A 20726-nucleotide genomic window follows, 5' to 3' on the forward strand; every position below is an offset into this window, starting at 1 on the left:
GCACAGCTGCAATGGAAAACTCACCAGTGTGAACTGGAAGGAAGGTGGCGTACCCGTGGGACTGTCAATGTATTTGTACGGCTCTCACATCCTCTCTGTGTCTCAGTTTCCACAGCAGAAAAAAAAAAAAAAAAAAAAAAAAGGCATAAAGGACATCTTCCCATCTTTAAGAACTGAGATTCACAGACCAGGCACCTGATCCTGCATCACACATGGATGTCCGCTGCCCAGGTCTGTGGGGACGTTATTGACTTCTAGTATTAAAACATGCTTATACATATCCTTGAGGGTTTCCCTTGCATTGAATGCTGCAGAGGGATGGCCAGAGTGCCTCGTGAACCTGGTCACAGATCTGTATTGAAGAGGGGGTGCCTATGCGAATTATATGATTTACAGAGGGGCAGCACCAGATTCAGAGACCAACCTTATACCAAATCTGTGCCCGAGCAAGTTAATAACCTGAATGCTGGCCAATTTGCTATTCAGCACCAGCGTCTGTTCTTGTCCTTGAGGGAGATTATTATCTTGTTACTCTGGGCAGTCTTGGAAAGATAAAGCCCTGCTCTGTTTTGCAACCTGCCAATGTATTACATCTCTCTCTATTTAAAGTTAGAGGGGCTTGTATGAAAATGCTTGACAAGCCTAATATGAAGCAATGATGGCTTCTGAACCTAATAAATTGGGAAGAATTTTGATATTTACTGTACATTCAGAACTGCTTGAAGGCAAGACATGATACTAGAAGCAGATTCTTGGGAATAAACCCTCAGGTGCTCTGATTAGCGAAGCCTGCTCCCAATTTAATCACATTTACCTTCTCCTGAGGAAAAAATCATTACAACCACCACTCCCACTCTGCTCAGAGCTCTCCTTGCTCCTCTGTTTTCTTCATTTCTATGCCTGAGCAGTTTCTAGAAGGGGAGTTAATTAGATTGTTGATTTTGTTTTAAAATATGCTTGATGATGTCGTACTTATCCAAAGGCCAATCCCCTGCTCTCCCTTAAGCTCTTCTGGGGGTTACTTATTTGCGACTATGGCAATTATTATTTTTCATGTCATTAAAATGACTGAACAGAAATGACTTGTTTCAAGGCAGATGCCTCTCTTCCTACAGATTGATGTTCAGGAATTGCAGTCCTGTCTCTCCCCTGGGCTCAGTCAGGAGAGAAAATTTTTCCCCTCCTCTGTAGTTTCTCAGGTTCAGCCATTTGCCCCTTTAACCTCACTGCTCATAAGCACTTTGCTCTTTCTTCCCCACTCTTGGAAGGCAAAAAATATGATGAGAAAGGCAATGGCCCCAATCAGTGTGCCTGGATAGAAGGAATGGCAGGGAAGGGTGAAGTCCAGGTCCACAACCTGACCCAAGGACTTGAGGGCACTTCAATCCCTCAAGTGATGTACTGCCTTACGAAATAGGTCAGCCCAAAGGGCTTTCTTGAGAGCCCACCTCTAGCAGAGTTTCAGCTGTGGGCTTGCTCCTCTGAGTGCTTTTCTTCCTAGGGAGCCCTACAGGTGAACTGCCTGTAGCAGAGTGGCTCTGTGGCTTGATGAGGCTTTTGGGTATGGCTGCACGCAATTGAAGAGCCGATTTTCTGGCTACAGCAACTAGAGTAGGAAAGGCTGCTTGTTACTGGAGACTACTAATCAGATCCTGGTAAACACCGCAAGACTAAGACTTGGAGGAAAAACAAACAGTGTGGAAATTACTGTTTTCCCCGCTATGGTCTCTGAGGAGCCTGAAGATGCTCCTTGACAGATGTGACACAGAGCCCTTTACATACATTTCAGGTTAGTTGCTATAACACAAAGCCGAAGCTCACCACATCTGTCCCATTGACTGTGCCTGTATTTGGGAAATGGGATGTGGAGGTCTTGGAGAAAATGGGATTTGGTTCCCTGAGAGTAAGACAATACCAGTGTGTAACTTTCCTCCTCATCTGTTCTTGAGAGCAGCATGCATGGACAGGAGGAGAATGCCCTTTTGAATATCTCCGTTCCTTGTTGCTCCCTCATAAGAAGCAGGAAAGGGCACAGAGCACTGAAGCATTTCATAATTTCATGCTCCCTGTCCCTGCAGCTCAAAAGAACGATTGCAGCGGGGCAGGGAGGGCTATTTTAGGAGGGTGCCATGCCACACAATTGGGAGCAGGTTGTAGAGAAGGTCGGGGGGGAATGCCCTCTCTCTGCACCTGTGCACACATTGGCACACACAAATATACACGCACACACAGCTGCAGCCCAGTGGGGAAACACGGAGGGGATCAAGCACTTGGCTCCACTTGAATGCTTACCTTGGGAATAGGCCAAGGACATGTGTCCGCAGGCACCAGGGTCCATTCCCTTAGCCATGATCTACGCAGGTGAGACCTTATTTCTAAGGGGAAATGAGCACAGTTGCTTTTATGTTTCAAGGACAAGGGTGTCAGTACAGTTCTCCAGTGCTGACATTCCCTGCACCCCAAGAGAAAGGATCCCCCCCTTTCTTCCTGTTCTCCCCAACTCCTTTGCAGCTCGCAGGTTCCTTCATCAGAGATGCTCAGTGCCCAAAGGGAAGGTGGCTGTTGAAAAGGACCGCTTATTTGTTTTTGGGTTTGGTTTTTTTCCCTTTGGTCTTGGAAATGGTGCTGGCAGCCTGGTGCAGTATCTCTCCCTCCTTCCCCCTCCCCTGCCTCAGCCCCCGTGAGTGCGGAGGAAGAGCGTGGGCGGTGGAAGGAGTTGTGGTCCCCAGATGTGTGAATTGTTGCCGAATAGAAATAGCGCACCGTGGACGGACAAAGAGCAGAGCAGCTCAGCTGAGAGCCATCGCTTTGGGCTTGCGTCACTGACCTTTTCCTCTCGCCCTTCTCGGTCCTCACCTGACCCTCCCACCGCTTCCCCTGCACTTTGCACTCAGACAGCTCTCTGCACAGCCCTTCGCAATGCTGAGCAGGGTTGTCACGGGAGTTTAAAGGGGTGGGGGTGGGGGGAGTGGAAAAAGGAAAAAAAAGCACTGCAGCAAAGACAAGGCAATGCAGTGATCCTGTGTCCATTTCCCCAGAGCTCAGGTTGCCACCCTGCAGGACAAGAGAGCCATGGGCTGAGCCATCACACCATGGTCCCTGCATGGTCTAGCCATTGCAATGAAGCCATGGCTGTCCTGCCTCCACAGCTGGCAGGGCTGGGGATGGGGGTGGAGAAGTGAGCCTGTTCTAAGGTGAGTGGAGGGCTTCAAACTGACATATCATAAATAAATGGAATTTAAAACAAACAAACAAACAAAAAACCCCCAAACATTTCAAAGCCTTGTGGGACCAAGCTTCAAACATGACACAATTGTAAAAACCTGCATAAGTCGTCTAGAGAGTCAAAAAATGCCACCAGCATACCACATGGAGAGAAGTGGCAGTCAGGCAAAGTAAGGGTTTGGGAGGTGTTTTGAACTGAGGCAATGGTAATTCTATGAGCCCTTGGCCCAAAAGATCTGCTGAATTCCTGCCTGTGGCTGCAGGGGACAGGCTTGGTTGCCTGGAATGTCCTTTCTAGTACTCTGCTCCATTCCACTACTTCAGGGCACGTGATGGGGGAAAAAAGTGTGTGTAGGGGCAAATAAGAGAATGCCAGGAGCCCAGAAAAGCATGTGTGGGGCAAGCAGGAAAATGCAGTGAGCCTCAGATACCCCATGGAAGATGTTTGCGCAAGTCTCGCATTAGGACATTGTTATGTCAGGCACCTTGAGAGTGGTCAGGACATTAGAGCAAGGGACCAGAGCAGTGAAAATGATGTCTACAGGCTGAGTGTCTGTTAGACAAGAGACCTGCTGTCCTCCTTAGGTTGTCCAACCCAAGAGTTCTCCATTCTGCTCCTTCCCTTTTAGTCATTGTACGCAGAGACTGTGAAAGATGTGAGATTTTTGCAATAATTCCCTGGTCATTTGTGAGTTACGTGGCACAAACTCAAGATATGGGACTGGTCTGTGGGTTGAGAAACTGTCAGAAGCCTTTGATTTAAATCTTCTGCCCTGGCACTCACCGTGGTATAACTGTGGGGAGAGAGATCACAGAGGACTTGTGAGAGAAGGAGGGAGGCATGTCATGACATGAGGGAGCTGTGCTTGTACTGAAGAGGCCTGGAGCCTCAGCCCTCCTCTACCCACCTCCTGATAGCATCTTCAGAGAGAGCCAGGCTTGCAAAGGGCAATAGTTTCCGTTGGCAGGAAGGTGAGAGATGTCCATATGGGGCTGGTACGCGTGTGTGTACGTGTGTGGGTGTCATAGCAAGAGCGCGGCACCGAGCTGGCCTCTGAAGCCCGGCATGGCTCAGCAAATGCCTGTTCTCCCACTGTGGTCAGAGGAGGGCCATGTCACACGAGGTGGTGGAACGATGGCTCTCGGCAATGCAGCTGTGTCCCATAACCCACGCAGCCATGGGCAGAGTGTGCATCCAGCCCTTTGGGCCCAATGGCAGCTCCCAGCCAGCAATGGGAAAGCAAAGGTGAGCAACAGAAGATCTGGGATAGATTCAGCCCATTGATGGCATCCAGTTGTGATGCACAGGATGGAGCAAGGTGGGGGCTCTGCTGGCATCTGCCAGGCCCACCCTTGATAAAGAGTCAGTGGAGATGCAACGCCAGGTCCTGCCATGCTGCACCACCTGCACTCCATGCAGGTCTGGGTGCAGGCACATGCACCTGTGTCCAAGTGCCCACAGTAGGGTCAAAGGTCTCTTTTTATACCCCTTTTCTTGCTCTGCTTCTCTCTTCCCTTTCCCACAGCTATCACAGGGAAGGGAACTATCTCAAGGCCTTCAGCTTCTTCTGAGTTGGCCCCAACACATGCTTCTTTCCCCAGAGACAGCACCATATCCTGCCCTTTACCTCCTCTCCCACTCCCCCATTTTCATACCTGCAAGACCACAAACTCGCAGGAAGCCAGCTTAAAGGGCCAGCCCCTTAGCACATACCTTGAACAAGCTGAGATGCAGCTGCAGAGCCTTTTGCAGCAGAGCTTGGACCCATCTTTCAGGGGAAAAGAGAGGCACGGCCCTCAAGGTAGTTGCTGCATCTGCCAACTCCAGGGCATGCTTCTTGCTTTGCCCAAGAGAGAGGTTCTGGCTGTCACCAGCCCCAGACTCACATAACACAGGGCAGCCCCACTGCATGGAAAAGGACCCAGCCCTGGGGTGAATTAGGTGACTTGAGTTCTTGTGGCCGTCAGAGCATGGCTGCACCCACTGGCTGGGCAGCAGGGCTGGTCTGACCCAGTCTAGCCCTCATTTCTTCAACAGCATCGCAGGGTCCACCTTGCCTGAGCTGAGCCTCACCTGTGGTAACTCCCCAGCTGGGCATCCATGGTGTGATGGGTGGCACTGGCTACACACTCCATTCGTCACACATGCATCTTAGCCCCAAGAAATTTGGCTGAAGACACTCTTCAGATGGCACTTTACTCTCCAAGTGGGCATGCTGAAGGATTGTATCACAGAAAACTCTTCTAGAAGATCCGGGCTACACATTTCCGCTCCTCCCTCACTCCTCACCTTTTGCAAGTGTGACAAAAGTACCTCCAATCTACCAGCATCTCACCTCAACGGGCCAGGAACATGCACAAGCGCAACCCCTGCACTTCCTGAGGACACATTTCTATCTGGTTCCTCAGAAGTAAATAAAAAACCTAAAGAAGGCTGCGGTCCGACGTGTCAGAGTATCGCATTTAGTGGGATATATATAGCCCTAGCTCTGGGCCCAACACAAAGTGGCCTGTAAGGATGTTGTATGATTATGTTTTCCACTCCTTGCCAAATGTAGTGCCTGGTACACATCAAAACACAGGAGAAGCTGTGTGAAGATAATTAAATTCAAAACAGAAGGTCCTATATGGGCATCTACTCTTGTTTTCCACCTCTGACCTGAACCTCAAACCTTTCCCATCACACACAGGTCTTCCAAAAATTTGTGGCCAGCTAAACTCTGGAACTGCCACCCATCCCCTTGTTAGCAAACACAAGTGTCTAGTCAACAGTTTAATGCCCCTTTACATTCGTACTTGCTGGCTTTTACATCTTGGCAGAGAAAATAGAAACACCACAGGGAAAACACACATGCTTACTAACTACATGATACAAGGATGTACTCAAATTTTCACAAGATAAAGGGTCAGATCCCTCTTAAAAGAAGTCCAGCATTAGCCCAGCCTTCTCAATAGACTTAGTGAAGTACTTGAAAACTAATCCTACAAGGTACTGTTTTGCCTTCTTTTGTTTTGATAATTTCCAAAGAATCCTTCTTTGAATTTGTGTAAAATTTTCCCTGCAGGGAGAAGAGGGTTGTCATAATTAGAAGTGTCAAAGTAGTACATAGATTTAAGGTTATGGCTCTCCATGAAGGAAACAGACAGAAGATTGCCAAGGATTGCCCAGGGAAGTTTCAGAGCTGAGTTAGACCTTGTACCTGTCTCTTTCAGGTCAGTGTCTTCTCCATGACACTATTTGATGATAACCACAGCCAGAAGGAACAGGTTGGAGGGAAAAGCAGACTTAAGTGCAAAACAACCAGGGAAAAAAGTTTAATACCACTGGAAAAAATAATATATATATACACAAAAGTTTTTGGAGTTTGGTTTTGTAACATAAAGCACCATTAATTCCACAGTACATTACAACTCAGCCTACTACACCTTCCAGAAAGCATCCAATACTCCTGAAATCTGACTTAGCACCAAGGGATTGACATCTTGTTTAGCACCAAGAAGCCTGTTAAACATACCCTTTGGTCTCCCCTACCCTCCCCTTTCATGTGCATCAGGCACCATCTGGCTGCTCATGGGTTGCACATGATATCTATCACTGGCATTCAAACACCAAATAGAAAAGGAGGAAGAAGGGAGCTTGTTTCTGGAGATATTCAGTGTAAAGAGAGGCTTGCTTCTCATCAGGGAGACACAGGGGTGCTACACATTGTAAAGAGACAATATCTGAGTTTGCAACCTGTTGAGAAAAGGAGAAAGGGGTTCTGTCCTGAGCATCGCCTCTACTGCCTGAAATCCTCTCTGAGCAATTCCACACACTTGATCTGCTAATTGAGGGGATAAAACTCAAGTCTCCTTTAGTTCTCATGATCCCATCATCACATTTCCCAGGAAAAAATCCAGCTTTGCCTCAGTGAAACCTTGTTTTTATACTCATTGCCTCAGTGACCATGGTGGGGAGGATCCAGGGCAGAAAGTGCCTGAAACTCATTCCAGTCTGTACAGCTTCATTAGCAAAGCAGGGAGGGTAAGTAAACAGGGCAAGAGAGAAAATGTCCTGCAGTTCTCTCAAGCTCATATTTAGTATCTAGCCTGAATCCCTGTGCCTTCACCATCCTGGGCTGAGTGTACCAGACCTAGTCTCATATAATAATCTGATGTGTATCTCCTATGGGAGAGTTCTGGTAGTCCCAGGTGCTATAGGCAGAGACCATGGCTAATCATGAGACTGCAGAAGCTAGGTAAGGCAGAAGACTTCATCATCAGTGATGGGCAGAGGAGAAACACAGTTTCCCCTACTTGTCCTGCCCTGAGACTCAAAAAAGGGACAACTCTTGGCACTGCTGTTTACAGGAGCATCACAACATGTGGAAGTAGGTTTCCCAAAGTACTGAGTCAGCCTCATCTGCTCTCCCCAGGACCGCAGCAACCCCAGAGGGATGTGAGTGAGAGCAATGTGAGGCCAGTACAAATCCTACCCCTGGCATTCCTTTCCCACTGCGACATCTCCAGCCTGACAAGAAGAGCAAGGGTTTGTTTTAGCCACATGCCTTTCTCAGCTGCTCTGATGAGATTGCCAGAAAAGGGCACGGAGCATGTGGCAGGGAAGCTTTTAACCCTGTGCCATGGTGCTGTAATCTCACCTCTCTGTCTTTTCCATCACAGAGGTAGGAAGGAGCCAACCTGCCCAGGTTTGGAACAGATTTAACTGCAACTGCCCTTGCAGCCTCTGGCTCAGGTCCTGCAACAGCAGTCGCTCAATACCAGCATGGGAGAACCACCTTCAGGAAGACCAGCGTAATGGCACACGGGAGCCAGGGCCCAGCCCTGGCTCTCCCCTCACATCAGTGAGTGTTAGGGATGGCTGCTGACACCAATGGACAGGTGCACCCCTGCCAAAGACAGCAGATTTGGGTTCACTGTCTGGACTAGCTTCCCAGAGCCGGGGAGCCACGACCAAGTAGCACTGCATGGGAGGTTTGGGAGGGAGGTTTTGTAGAGTTGTTGCTCTCTCTCTCATTCTGTACTTATGGTCCACAGTGGGAACAGAGTGGTGGGCTCTACTGATTCAATGATGGATGCCTCTGAAGGGTCTGGCTGAGTGTCTGGCCTTAATCTTGTTGAAGAACTAGAGCTGGCACAGCAGACAACCCCACCAGGCCCAGATTTTACAGCCAAACAGAAGGGTGTCTAAGGAAAGTCAATGAACACACTTCAGAAGGCCGACAGTCTGCTTTTTGGGAAGACAGTATCATCTCTCACTGCTCCTACACCTTCCTTGTGCTACAGGAGGCCATCAGACCCCAGTCTGCTCTCCAGACTACAGGTGTGAGAGGTGACATTAGGGCCATGTTGTGGGCTGCAAAACTGGCATGTCTAGTTGGAACAGAGAGGAGCCAGGATGCACCTGGGTGGCAGGGACTTTTTAACCCTTTCTCCAGGAGTCCCTTGTGTATGAAACCCCAAGAAGGGATGCATCCCCAGGAAAGCATTTTAGCTTTCCTTCTCCTCTAGGACCCTAAATGCCAGGCACAGTTTTTTGGCAGATTTAGAAGAAGCCAACAACCTAAGTTGGGGTCATCAGGTGAGGGGGCGAGAGATGGTAGTGTCACGCTGTAAGTGGACAGATATAGGCCTGGCTACAAGAGAGCATGAGGTGGGAGCCAGTGTGGCAAGTTTCACACTCAGTGCCTGAGACTTGACAGGCCCATTTCCAAGTGATTTGCAGTGGTTGCGGGCAGTAAAGAGAGAGAGAGGAAGAAGGAAAAGGCCAAAGAGGCCCGAAGGAGGAAGAGAGGCAGTTAGTCAAGGCTGGGCTTGACCAGGTACCCGTTGAAGGTGATGTACACATCAACATCATCACTGTAAATGGCATTCTCCCGCTCCCGCTTGTAGAGCCTCACCCAGATCTCATCATTTTCCTGGAGCTCCAGCATGAGGCTCTGGCTCTGCATAATGCTGCGGTCACTGGGTTGGGCATACAAGATGACTGCCTCTTCTTCGTTGTGCATGATGTGCATGTAGGTCTCCTTGAAGTTCCAGGTGTGGACGTTGAGGCTGAAATAGTAAAGTCCACCTACATAGCAGTAGAATTTGCCGTTGAACATGTCGAAGTGGCTGTAGAGGTTGACAAACACAGTGTCGAAGATCAAGACCTGGTAGCCCTCACTGCTATGCAGCGCTTTCTTGCGACCAACGGAGAACGCAGCGTACTGGTGCTTGCAGGGGTCTCCTGCTGTACCCATCTGTCCTTTACTGCCTTTCGGGCCCTGGGCACCCCGCTCGCCTCGTGGTCCTTCTTTGCCCCATTTTCCTGGCATCCCAGGCTCTCCTCGGTCTCCTTTCTCTCCTAAAAGAGGAAGCAGAGGACAGAATTCCTGTGTGATACCAGAGACACGGAAGTGGCTGAGAGAAAGGCCAATGAGGAGGCAGAGGATTGCTCAAGGATGGAGCAATGCCAGAAGAAGGAACATTCCTGAGGGTCACAATATCATTGTGCTTCATGGGACAGGAGCTAGCACAGCTCTGGGTGCAACTGGGGTCTCTTATAAACACCCTGCTCACCACCTGATACGGTCTTGCTGGAGGCACTAGGACCTGTCCCTAGGAGACTTCAGCCTGAGATGGAGCCCAGCAGTGCAAAGTACCACTGGGGGTCTTGACCTCTTCTTCTTCCACCACACTCCTTTACCTCCACCACAGTCCCTGCCCTCCTACACACCTCTCCCACGACCCAAATATCCACATAGTATGAACCATGTTCTTGCTGTAGGCTGGAGAAGGACAAGAAGTGCTAATGGCCATGGGATAATATGACTAGAGAGGGACAATGAGGTGGGTCAGAGGGGAAAGATCCAACTTGGTCTTGGCAGATGGTGCAGTCCAAGTTAGAGGGCTGGTACTTTGACAACACTGGCATAATTTGGGCTGAATGCACACCAGGATGTACTTTGTATATATAGAGAAAATGGGGGTCAGAGCAGTCTCCAGCACAAGTGAGAACATCCCAAATTTGGGCCTTGTTCATTTCCTCCAGTCCTTTCCCTGTGTGGTTTTGAAAAATTACTGGTGCACATGTCTGCACTATCTGCAACTCCCTGCCTCTGTCTGCCCTGGACACACTTCTGAGCTTTTATGGATTGCAGATATTTTCAGGCTGGGCAAGGAAGGGGCAACATCTGCCCAGCTAGTCCAGAGGAACCAAAGTGCAACAATAAGTGAGTGGGAGCAGGATCCAGCTGGGAACAGGCTTTTGCCCACAGCAAAGGCTAAAAGTGGAGCCCTGAAGGGAGGAGCTGGTCTAAAATAAGGAACCTTTTGCCATTAGCCAAGCCAGCCACAGCAGGGTGGAACAAGCTGGCGGTCACTGCCAGTTAGCCTGGAGGTGCTTGCAAATAGATGCTGCTTCCCCTTGCCCTCCTCTGAAATACATGTGACCCATGGAGCTGGAGAAGGTTCCCCGAGTGCCAATGTCCACCCTCTGAACCTGCTTATTTTGCAGCTGGGTAGAGACTGCTCCTTCCCTCACACACTACAGGACTCTGGAAGTTTGAGGCATGGAAGGTGTCCTCCCAGCTTGGTGAGAGGCTGACACGGCCACTCCTGTGCTAGCAGGGAGGAAGAGCTGGTAGCAGGCGACATCCTGAGACACAGAGGTCACAGCATGGGTATGCACTGGGCTCCCTCCTCCCCAGGCTACTCATGATCACAGCACAAAACACCTAGACCCTGGGCACAGTGTGTGTGGGCACACACTCTTCAGGATGGCATCTAGCAGTCTGTTAGCTTAACCAGCATGCCAGCGGTACAACTGTCACCTCCACCACAGTGCCACCTGTTCCCAAGCAGACCTTTGCATCCCAGGACCAAGACGGGCACTTACCCTTCAGTATGGTGATGTTGATATAGGGACGGACCTCCGGCATTGGGTAGGGCAAGTGGTGGTGGCTGGGAGGGAGTGGTCGGTCATCTGTGGAAGAGTCCAGTGGGTCACAACACCGCTTGCAAGCACCAGGGGCTGGTTCTGTGACGTTGGGTTCATCAGTGGGCGCCCCGAGCGCAACAAGAGGGAGAAGAAGGAAGGCCACGGGTGTGCGCAGGTAGATTATGTCCATGGTGACCTGGGAAGATATGAGGAAGCATCAGAGTGAGGTATAAGAAGGGGAGCACACAGAGGATGGAGCGGAGATCACCACAGAATATCTTTCTGTGGCTGGAGCCGAGGGTGGGACAAAATGGCATTGTCCTGTGTAGGGAGTTTACATGTTTGCAGTCTCTGGAGGTTCAAGGCCGCAATCTGAGTAGCAACCGCATGACCCAAGAGGATGCCTCACGCCCTTCTGCCCAGACCAATGGAGACTAGTGCCAACCCTGGAAGAAGATCTGACCGTCAAACCCTGTCACCAGGCAAACCACTGGAGCCACTAGAAGATTCAGTCCCCAAGCTGGGATAGAGGAAGGAGACACAGCAAACCACACTGTCCCTTTAGCAAAAGCATGCTCTGGTAGGCTGCTGAATCTGACGGGAGGGCTGAAGAAGCTTCTCCAGTCCTCCAGTCACTCGGTATCAACTCTTCACAGGAGTCTAACCCAACAACTCCCCTGTCCCAGCCAGAGTCTGACCCGCATCTCTCTGCAGAGGGCCCTTCACAGAATCATAGAATCACAGAATGTCAGGGATTGGAAGGGACCTCAAAAGATCATCCAGTCCAATCCCCCTGCCGGAGCAGGAACACCCAGATGAGGTTACACAGGAAGGCGTCCAGGCGGGTTTTGAATGTCTCCAGAGAAGGAGACTCCACAACCTCCCTGGGCAGCCTGTTCCAGTGTTCCGTCACCCTCACTGAGAAGAAGTTTCTTCTCATATTTAAGTGGAATCTCTTTTGTTCCAGCTTGAACCCATTACCCCTTGCCTCACTGTTGGTTGTCACGGAGAAGAGCCTGGCTCCATCCTCGTGACACCCACTCTTTATATATTTATAAACATTAATGAGTCTCCTGTGGGCTGGGAACTTCAGCCCTCTCCTTCCCCCCACCAAACCCCATCCATCCCTGTGCCTCAGCCCCCCTCCCACCAGCGCTCAGTCGTGGTCTCAGCCAAACCCCAGCACCTTCCCGAAGGGACGGTGGGCTCCTCTGAGAGCAGCAGCAGTGCCAGGCCCTTGCAGACAGACTGGAGGGGAGCTGCTCCGCCGCACAGGGTGTAGGAAGCAAAGCTCGGAGCAGGCAGCCTGCAGAGAAGTGCGCTTACGAAAGACAGACACGCAAACAAGCTAAGAAAGCCCCTTTCCCAGCCTCTGCCCCCCTTCCTTCTGCCTGCACCCCAGCACAGCGTGGCAGCTCACCCTGGAGGCTGAGGGCTCCCCTCTGCGCTTCCCAGCCCCTGTTCGAGGGCTCCCCTCCGCCTGCAAAGCCGGCCCCCGGGCCCATGGCTTTAAGAAAGCTGGTTCTTGGCACAGGCACTGCTGCTGCTGGCTGGGAGGCAAGCTGGGCTTGGACCTGCTCCCTCCTCGCTCCTCTCCCTCCCTTTCCCTCCCTGGCCTTGGGCGCTCTCCATTGCAAACCGGCTTGGGCTTCAGCACCTTTAACTCTTTCCTGGGTAGTGCCTTTTCCTTATTTTTTTTTCCCCACTGCCTTTTCGCTTGCAAACAGCCTAACCCTGGTCAGCAAAATGCAGGCAGCACAGATTGCTGCACCCTGTGCAAAAGGTGGGTAGGTAGCAGGGCAGTGTCCCACGCTGAGATGCTCAGGTGGGATGCATCGGTGCAAGAGACAGACTTTCCTTCAGGTGAGATGGTGCAGCACTCTGCCCTCACTCCCTGGCATTAGTCCCTTCTCCCATGCATTAGCCTTCAACCCATCTGGCGCTCCTCTCTCTCCAGCTGTGCCCGTCCCACTCTTAGTCCTCAAACTTCTTCATCTTCCATTCTTTCCTGCATAGTTTCTTTTGCACGTCACTGCAGCCTGTCACCCCAGGCAGGAGATTTCTAGCAGGCTCATCTGCCAATTGGGAGAAGCATCATTTTTTTCCCTCTCTGGTCATCCCCTCTCCCTGGGCAGAGCCCCAAGCCTTGCACTCCGTGTGTGTCATCCTCTGGTCACGTCCCTGGTCGGGTCCCCGGCCGAGCAGATCGCATGTGAGGAATGTGCCTGGCCTGAAGCACAGCCCCGCTGCAGGGAGCTGCCTGCCAGCAAAGCTGAGGATCAGGAGCAAACCCTGGCCCTGATCTTTGCCCTCAGCCTGACACCAAGCAGACACACTTGTGCTGTAGGTGTGAGCACTAAGTGGCTGCACCAGAACCTGGGAATGAGGGTGTTTTGGTGGGGAGAAGGAGTGTGAGGACACACAGAGGAGACTTTCCTTATGCCGCAGAAGGAGAGGGGATGGGAGAGGATTTTGGGGGTCTTACCCTGCAGCAAACCTGATTTGGGAACTTGTACCTGGTGGGGGTGCACATATGTATCTTTGAGAGGCTGAAGGAAGGATGGGCAATAACTTTCTCCTTTGGGGTCCAAAGTGCCAAGTCAGCACTGTGCCTCCTGCAGTTTCTGAGAGAAGCTGAAGGCTCCAAGGTTTCTGAAGGGGGAAGGGTTTTATGTGTGTCTACGTGTGCTTGGACTTGTTTTTTTTTGTTTTCTTTCTCCCATTTGTTTGGTTTGGGAATGGGAGGCCCTGCTTCCCAGAGAGTGGCTGGCGTTTGGCAGGACCCCAGAACCACTGGAGAAGCAAGCGGAAAGCTCTGGGAAAATACGTGCTGCAAGCTGGGGGGAAGGGAGGAAAGGGGGAAGGGAGGCCTGGAGATATTCTCAGGCTGTCTGTCAGCCTGGAGCTCAATGAACATGGAGCGAAGATGCCTCCCAGCCGGGGCGGGAAGAGGACCAAGAAATTCGTTGCTGTGCTCATGAGTTCCTAGATGGGCTCCAACACTGACATGCAATGAGACTCATTGCAAGTCTCCTGTGTCTGGCCCGTGCCTCGGTTTCCCCTTTTGGAAAATGAGGGGTGAAAGGTTAGGGCAACACTCCTTGCTAATGGAGCCTTGCCAGCTGACAGAAGTGGCTTTTTGTGATCAGTTGTGTTGTCTATTCCTGCCTGCTGCCTACTGTAAGCATTTCAGCAGCTGACAGTAGTATTGAAAGCCAATAAATTTTCTGGGGTGCATGAAAACTCAGAGGCTGACATTGAAGAAAAAGTTCCTCCCTGTCCCATCAACACTGTTACAGTGCCTCACTCTCTCAGGTTTTCCTGCCTGGCTTATTCCCAAGCATGACATTACCCCCTTTGGCAGCTCTCACCCTCATGTCTGCCCTCCTCTACCTTTGCAAGGGGAACAGGTATCAGGGAGGCTGTTGTCCTCATTTCCATCTCACATTTCCATCTGCACTCCTGAGTTGCTTACAACCAAGCAATCACTCTTCATGGAGGATCTCATCAGCTGGGGGCTTTGCCTTTGTCTCATCTGAATGCAAGAACAGCTCACAGTGGACAGCGAGCAGGACTTCATATTTAATGTCTTGTCTGAGCTGAATAGGGACCCACAGGGAGCCAGCAGGCAAAGATTGGTGGCATTGTCCAGCTGGGCAGCAGTTTATGCCAGAAAAGACACTTTTGCCAGTTCCCTGAATGGAACTGGCCGTACCAGCAACATTTTGCCAGGGCAGCCACATTTGCAGGAGGTTTTGGCTTGTATGGCCGAGTGCTCAAAGACCGGAGTTTTGAGAATGCTATCCAATAACCCTGTGTCAGTCATGCTTTTAAGTGCAACCCAATCCTGAAGGCACCTTGTGTGCTCAACAGTCTTCCCTCTCCCTCATTGCACACTGCCTTGGAGGGAGCCCAGGGAAGCTCTGGCCAGATTGGACTGCAACAATCCCTGCTCAAAAGCAGCTGCTTTATCCTCCTTCTACACTTCCAACCCTTCTCCTGCAAACACCTCCACAGGGCAAAGTAGGAGGATAAAGCCTGGCTGTCCCCCAGTGACTGCCTCCATCTTATTAACCCTCTCTACCATGGGTACAGAAGGAAGGAAACGACTTTGATATTTCCTCCCCTTTCCACCCCTGTGTACAGCTCAGCTCCCCTGCTGCACATGTGGACCCCCTGTCACGCTACACATCCACACATACGCGCTTCACCCACAAACACCCACACACTCACCTGCCAGGGCTCCTCTCTCACCAAAACCTCCAGAGCAAAGGTATTGTCTGCTACAAAAGGCAGAGAAACAGCCACTTCTCTTCCCCTTCCTGGCTGCTTTTCCTCCACCACAGCTGCCTTCCCTTTCCCCTCTTCCCCACCCCTCTGCCCCCACTCTCCAAGAACATGGCAAGCCGGGAGGGGAAGCAGAGGACCTCTTACCTCCGCTCCCCTCCGGAGGGGTCCCACGCTGGGTTATCCGTATCCTCAGCTGCTCCTGGGTAGCAGCGCGGGGAGGGAGGGCCAGCAGGGTCCAGCTGACTCCAGCCAGATGTTCGCCAAGTGCTCTTATGTAATTACTGTCTTTTCCATCCTGCCTCCAAGGCCTTCGTGAGTGCCTCCCCCCGCTGCTCTGGCCCGTGTCAAGCTTGGCTCTCTCTCCCGCCTTCCATCCGCCCCACACAGCATCATGATTTGCTCAACTAAACAGCTGATTCCTTCTGGAAGCAAAGTTCAGGCTTTTGGCTACTGCCTTCGCTACCCTTGGAAAGAGAGCTCACATGTTTCGAGAGCCGGGAAGTGATAGGCAGCACTGCTCTGCGCTTTCTTCGTCTCCATCACTGCGCAAACGCAGCCGAGTCCCTTCAGCTTGCTCTTCCGTAGTACCTGCAAGTGGGAAGGGGGACACCTGAGACACGGAAAGGTGTCAGTGAGCTTTTATGCTTCAGGTGCCCCCAGGTTACCCTGTAATAGCAGTGGGTCCTCAGCCATATTTGGATCGCTGATCATCTCCAACCAGGCTGCAGAAGGGGTTGGCAAGACAAATATTTTCCAGCCTGTGGGCTCCATGGCCGTGCATGAGGCTTGTGTAACAGCCAGCCCTTGTTACCCAAGAGCACCAACACAGTATGAAATTGCTGGCTTAGAATATCTTGTACGTCTCTGAGGACAGGCAGGCCTGTTGGACATCAGCTGCGTGGCTACATTTCTCTCATAACTTGTGCCCATGTGGGGCCTGAATCAACCAGGAACAACACATTCCCTGGCTTTATGCAGGCTGCTGCTGAGTTTGAGGGCACTTTTGCCAGCAGGGATTTCTGCTGTGGGCTGCTCGGCAGCCTGGACTGTCTCACACGGAGATCAAGGCCTGGCAAAGACATTACATTTTTTTGCTTTGCATTGCTGAAATGCCACGTGGCTGAGGAGCAGCTGGAAGAGCTGTTCACCTGTACTCATTGCTGGAGCAAAGCTGTTGCTAGACCTGGCAGTCTCCAGCACTGAGAATGAAAGCATGAACCTGTCCTACTTCCCACTGCCCCCACAGCTAGTCCGAGACACCACACGTCTGCCAGACACAGCTGAACAGTCTATCAGAGACTGACTGACGAGCTGTGTCAGTTGGAGATACCCTGCGGCTAAGGGCACATCACCCAGGCTGCCCCTCTCCCCAGAGGATGCTTTGCCACCTTGAGTGTCCCATCTCCTACCCCACCTTGTGAGCCTGCCTGCAAGACCACTGAGACAAGAAGCTGCTCCAGTATCCATCCCAAACTCTGCCAAGTGACTACGAGCGCTAATCCTACTGCAACCAGCAAGACTTCGCTGCCTTGTGAGCATCTAGGCCCAACAGCTTGGCTGGGTGGGAGATACCAGGTGACATCGCAGCCTGTTTGAACCAGTTCTTAAAAATAACCTTCAGCTGAGCCTTCTGCTTCTCTGCATCTGAATGCATCTGAATGCCTTCTTGTCCCATCCACTTCTATGGAGACCCAGGAGTTTTTACCCCTGTGCTGCCATCTCCTACACATACTCCTAGCCCTGCCCTGAGCAGTTATCAGCAGTAGGTCACTACTGGAGGCATCTCAACTCTCACAAGTAATGCTGAGAAAGGTGGACAGTGGTTAAGGAAAGAAAATTCTCTTCAGAGGTGTCCATGAGCTTTCTCACCAAAGAAACAAGCACTTCGTGGCAAGAAGGAGGGGAAGCTGGTGTTTAAGAGCTCACAGAAGCTCTTGGATCTGTGACAGGTACTTCCCACTGAGGGAACCACCCTGACACCAAGGCAGTTTGAAGCAGAGAGGTTCCACTGTCACTTGGTTGCACTGTCCTGAGTCTGGTCCTAAAACCAGCCAGCAGGGCAAGAGTCTTGCCACGTTCTATGGCCATTTGATTCAGTACAATCGTGTCCATCACTCTACCTTCAAGGCACGGGGCACAGGCATTGTTCAATATCTGTGCAGCAAAGCTCGGTGCTTTTCACAGCAACAGATCTCTGCTGAAACTGTATGATGCCTTGTTGTTATGCCTGAGGGTCCAACGGAGGGCTCTGCATGGATCTCCACACCCACGCACCTGCATGGTGAATGTGAGATTTCCAAGAAGATAGTGGTGTTGGAGAGAGGGGCCCCGACTAAAGTCCCGACAATATCCCTTTTTCCTGCAGTCAGCACACCGTGGGGTGTGCAGAGGTGGCTGGGACCACTGGTGCAACATCCCCTCCGGGCACGGCGCTGCCTCAAACCCGAGACACTTCCAAGCGGGAAAAGCGGAGGTGTGCGACAAGCCGGCACGGCGCTGCAGCAGCCCGCCCGGCTGCCCGCCCCCCCAGCTCCCCGCCCGCCCGGTTTCCCCGCCGGATGCCCCCCCGTCTCGGCTCCCCGCCCGGCTCCCCGCACCCCCCGCCCGCCGGCCCGGCGGCTGCCGACTGCCCCCTGCAGGACCTGCCGCGCAGCGCCCCGCTCCCCGCTCCGCCTCCTCCCGGCCCCGGCGCCGCCCGGCTGCCTGCAAAGGGCGGGCGGCCCGCTTGTCCCGCCGACGGGTCGCACTTGTGGCCGAGGGCGGGTTGCTGACTTGGGTGGGCTCACCTTCTTCTGTCCTCTCTGCAAACCCCCGCTCACAACTTGGCAGCTTCTCTGGTTAAAGACCGCCGAAGGAAAAGGTGATGGGGCACCGTCTGTGCGTGCACAGTTCACAGAATCACAGAATAGTTTGGGTTGGAAGGGACCTTCAAAGGTCATCTAGTCCAATCCCCCTGCAATGAGCAGGGACATCTTCAACTAGATCAGGTTGCTCAGAGCCCTGTCCAGCCTGGCCTTGAATGTTTCCAGGGATTTAGCATCTACCACCTATCTGGGCAATCTGAGACATGCCATCAGTCAAAGCATATGTATTTCACAGAATCACAGAATCACAGAATGTTAGGGATTGGAAGGGACCTCGAAAGATCATCTAGTCCAATCCCCCTGCCAGAGCAGGAACACCTAGGTGAGGTTACACAGGAAGGCGTCCAGGCGGGTTTTGAATGTCTCCAGAGAAGGAGAATCCACAACCTCCCTGGGCAGCCTGTTCCAGTGTTCTGTCACCCTCACTGAGAAGAAGTTTCTTCTCAAATTTAAGTGGAACCTCTTGTGTTCCAGCTTGAACCCATTACCCCTTGTCTTACTGTTGGTTGTTCCTTCCCATACAGTCCTGTTTGTCATATATAGAAGGACATACTGCAGCCCAGGCACATCTCTTTAGCTGGCTGCATTGATGTGCTGGGTGTGTGTGAGTGTGTGTGTTTGTGCATGATGTGGTAAGAGTGAGAGCTGAGTGAGCCGGCTGCGTTGTGTGTGGCGTTTGCATATTTTATGCTTGGGAAGGCAAAGAACACTAAGTTTTCATGAGCAAATATTTGCATATTTTCCACTTGTTCGAGCAGATAAAGCATTTCAATTCTCTGTTGCATCCTCAAGAGAGTCAGGAACATCATCTTCTCAGCAGTATTTCCCTTTCTTGTATCTCTCTGCCTCTTTTTCCTAGCAGCTCCCCAATTTCAACAACTGATTAAGTGCTTCCTGCCCCCTCCCCACATGCCCTTGTTCCATCCTCCTGTAGCAGCTGAAGCAGAATGTGTCCTGGACAGTTTTGCTGTTGCCTGAGCTGAGCTGCTGTGTTTCCCTGCTGATGACAAATACAGCAGCTCCCTAACAACGGCTTCAAATGACATTAAGTGTGGGCTGTGTTAGTAACAGCCAGGAATCGTACCCTCGCCTCTCTACCCTGAAACCCCTCCCCAGTCGCCACTCAGTGCCCTTCCAGTTTCTCTCCTGAGGATCCATCACAGAGCAGAAGGGTCACACTGAGTGGGTCCAAAGCTCCCCCAGGCCACTGTTGGGCTGGCGGGAACATGCTTGGGTGTGTGTGTATGGTGGGTCTGTGTGTGGGCAGGGTCATTTGCAAGGTCAATTTGTCATCTCCCAGTTTTAGCTTACGTGTGGGCTGTGTGTGGTATGTTCCTGCATTCATGTTTAGGCCAAGAGGTACAGGCATGTCTAGGTGTGCATGCATCTGTGTGGGTGGCCACATATGGTCTCACGCACACATAGATATACTCGAATCAAAGCACCCACAGACATGAATATGTATATATATTTATACACATTCACACGGTCACGTGTACCCACACATACACAAATGAAATCACATAAAGACTCATTTATATGCATGCGTACACATCACATACATATGCCTCTCTATATCTGCTGTTGTGCGCTCTGACATGTGCATACAAACTCTCTGAGCAGCTGGCAGAATGGGCTCTCCGTGCCTCTAACACTCTGTCTGTGATCAAACATTTGCTGGAAAGAGGCATTGCACAATGCTGCTGAAACCATTGCGGCCTTTTCTAGTCCTGCAGCTCTGATCTCTACGTGATGAGAATAAAACCTTTTATGCAGCACAGGGCTTGATGGAGCCCTTATCTCTGTTTCTGCACCCAGAATAGAAAAATCCATTTCCACATACGACTGGAACAAATCCCACTGAACACCAGCCAGAATTTCACTTAGCCACTGTGCATAATCCCGGTGGCCTCTAGGTTGCCCAGAGTCATCCACACCATCAATAGGAGAGGGATCCCAAGGGCAGTCAGAGTAATGCTATTACCACAGAGAAAGCTGGGGATGCACCAGGAGGGAGACAGAGCTGAGGACAGCGGCAGGGGTCAGAGGTGGTGAGGTACTGTCCGTGATTCCAAACGTCTGTTCCTATGAAAAACAGCCTTTTAATCAATGATGATACTTTCCAGAATTTTGTAGCGCTTATTTTCTCCTCAGTAGTTTCAGACAAAAAAAAAATAACAACCTTTTTCTTTTCCCTCCTCCAGTCTTATTCACCTGCATTTTTTCCCCCAATTTATTACTGAAGAATAGGGTGCAGCGTAGGGCGGGAGAAGAAAACACAAGACAGAAAAATATTATACTTCTGATGCTTTTGTTTTAAACTCCTATTTAAACGAAAGGTCTTCAGTATTCTGCAGGTCTCCCCAGAAAACATTTTGGTTTTTCCCAGCAAGGTCCCCTGCAGAGCTGCCTTGCTAGTGGGCTCA

General features: G+C 51.3%; 1 protein-coding gene across 3 annotated transcripts; it reads right to left on the bottom strand.

The window, feature by feature from the left end:
• Positions 1-6592: 6592 nt before the first annotated feature.
• On the bottom strand, positions 6593-15640 carry C1QTNF6 (C1q and TNF related 6). Of its 3 annotated transcripts, none has more exons than XM_065645227.1 (3): positions 15581-15640; positions 11105-11342; positions 6593-9571 (listed from the first exon to the last, which is right to left on the bottom strand). In XM_065645227.1, exons 2-3 carry the CDS (start codon positions 11334-11336, stop codon positions 9024-9026), a joined length of 780 nt encoding a protein of 259 aa, XP_065501299.1. In that variant the 5' UTR covers positions 11337-11342; positions 15581-15640; the 3' UTR covers positions 6593-9023. The 3 variants fall into 3 exon arrangements, with proteins under 3 accessions (XP_065501299.1, XP_065501289.1, XP_065501309.1); XM_065645217.1 differs by lacking the exon at positions 15581-15640 and adding an exon at positions 12567-12622; XM_065645237.1 differs by lacking the exon at positions 15581-15640 and adding an exon at positions 12333-12390.
• Positions 15641-20726: the final 5086 nt, after the last annotated feature.

Source organism: Caloenas nicobarica, chromosome 1 (genome assembly GCF_036013445.1).
Source record: "Caloenas nicobarica isolate bCalNic1 chromosome 1, bCalNic1.hap1, whole genome shotgun sequence".
NCBI classification, from domain to species: domain Eukaryota; kingdom Metazoa; phylum Chordata; class Aves; order Columbiformes; family Columbidae; genus Caloenas; species Caloenas nicobarica.

Coding starts and splice junctions, on each gene's coding strand:
- C1QTNF6 (XM_065645227.1), bottom strand. CDS start 11,336: ATGGACATAATCTACCTGCGCACACCCGTGGCCTTCCTTCTTCTCCCT. Junction 9,572..11,104: donor CAACATCACCATACTGAAGG/GTAAGTGCCCGT, acceptor TTCCTCTTTTAG/GAGAGAAAGGAGACCGAGGA.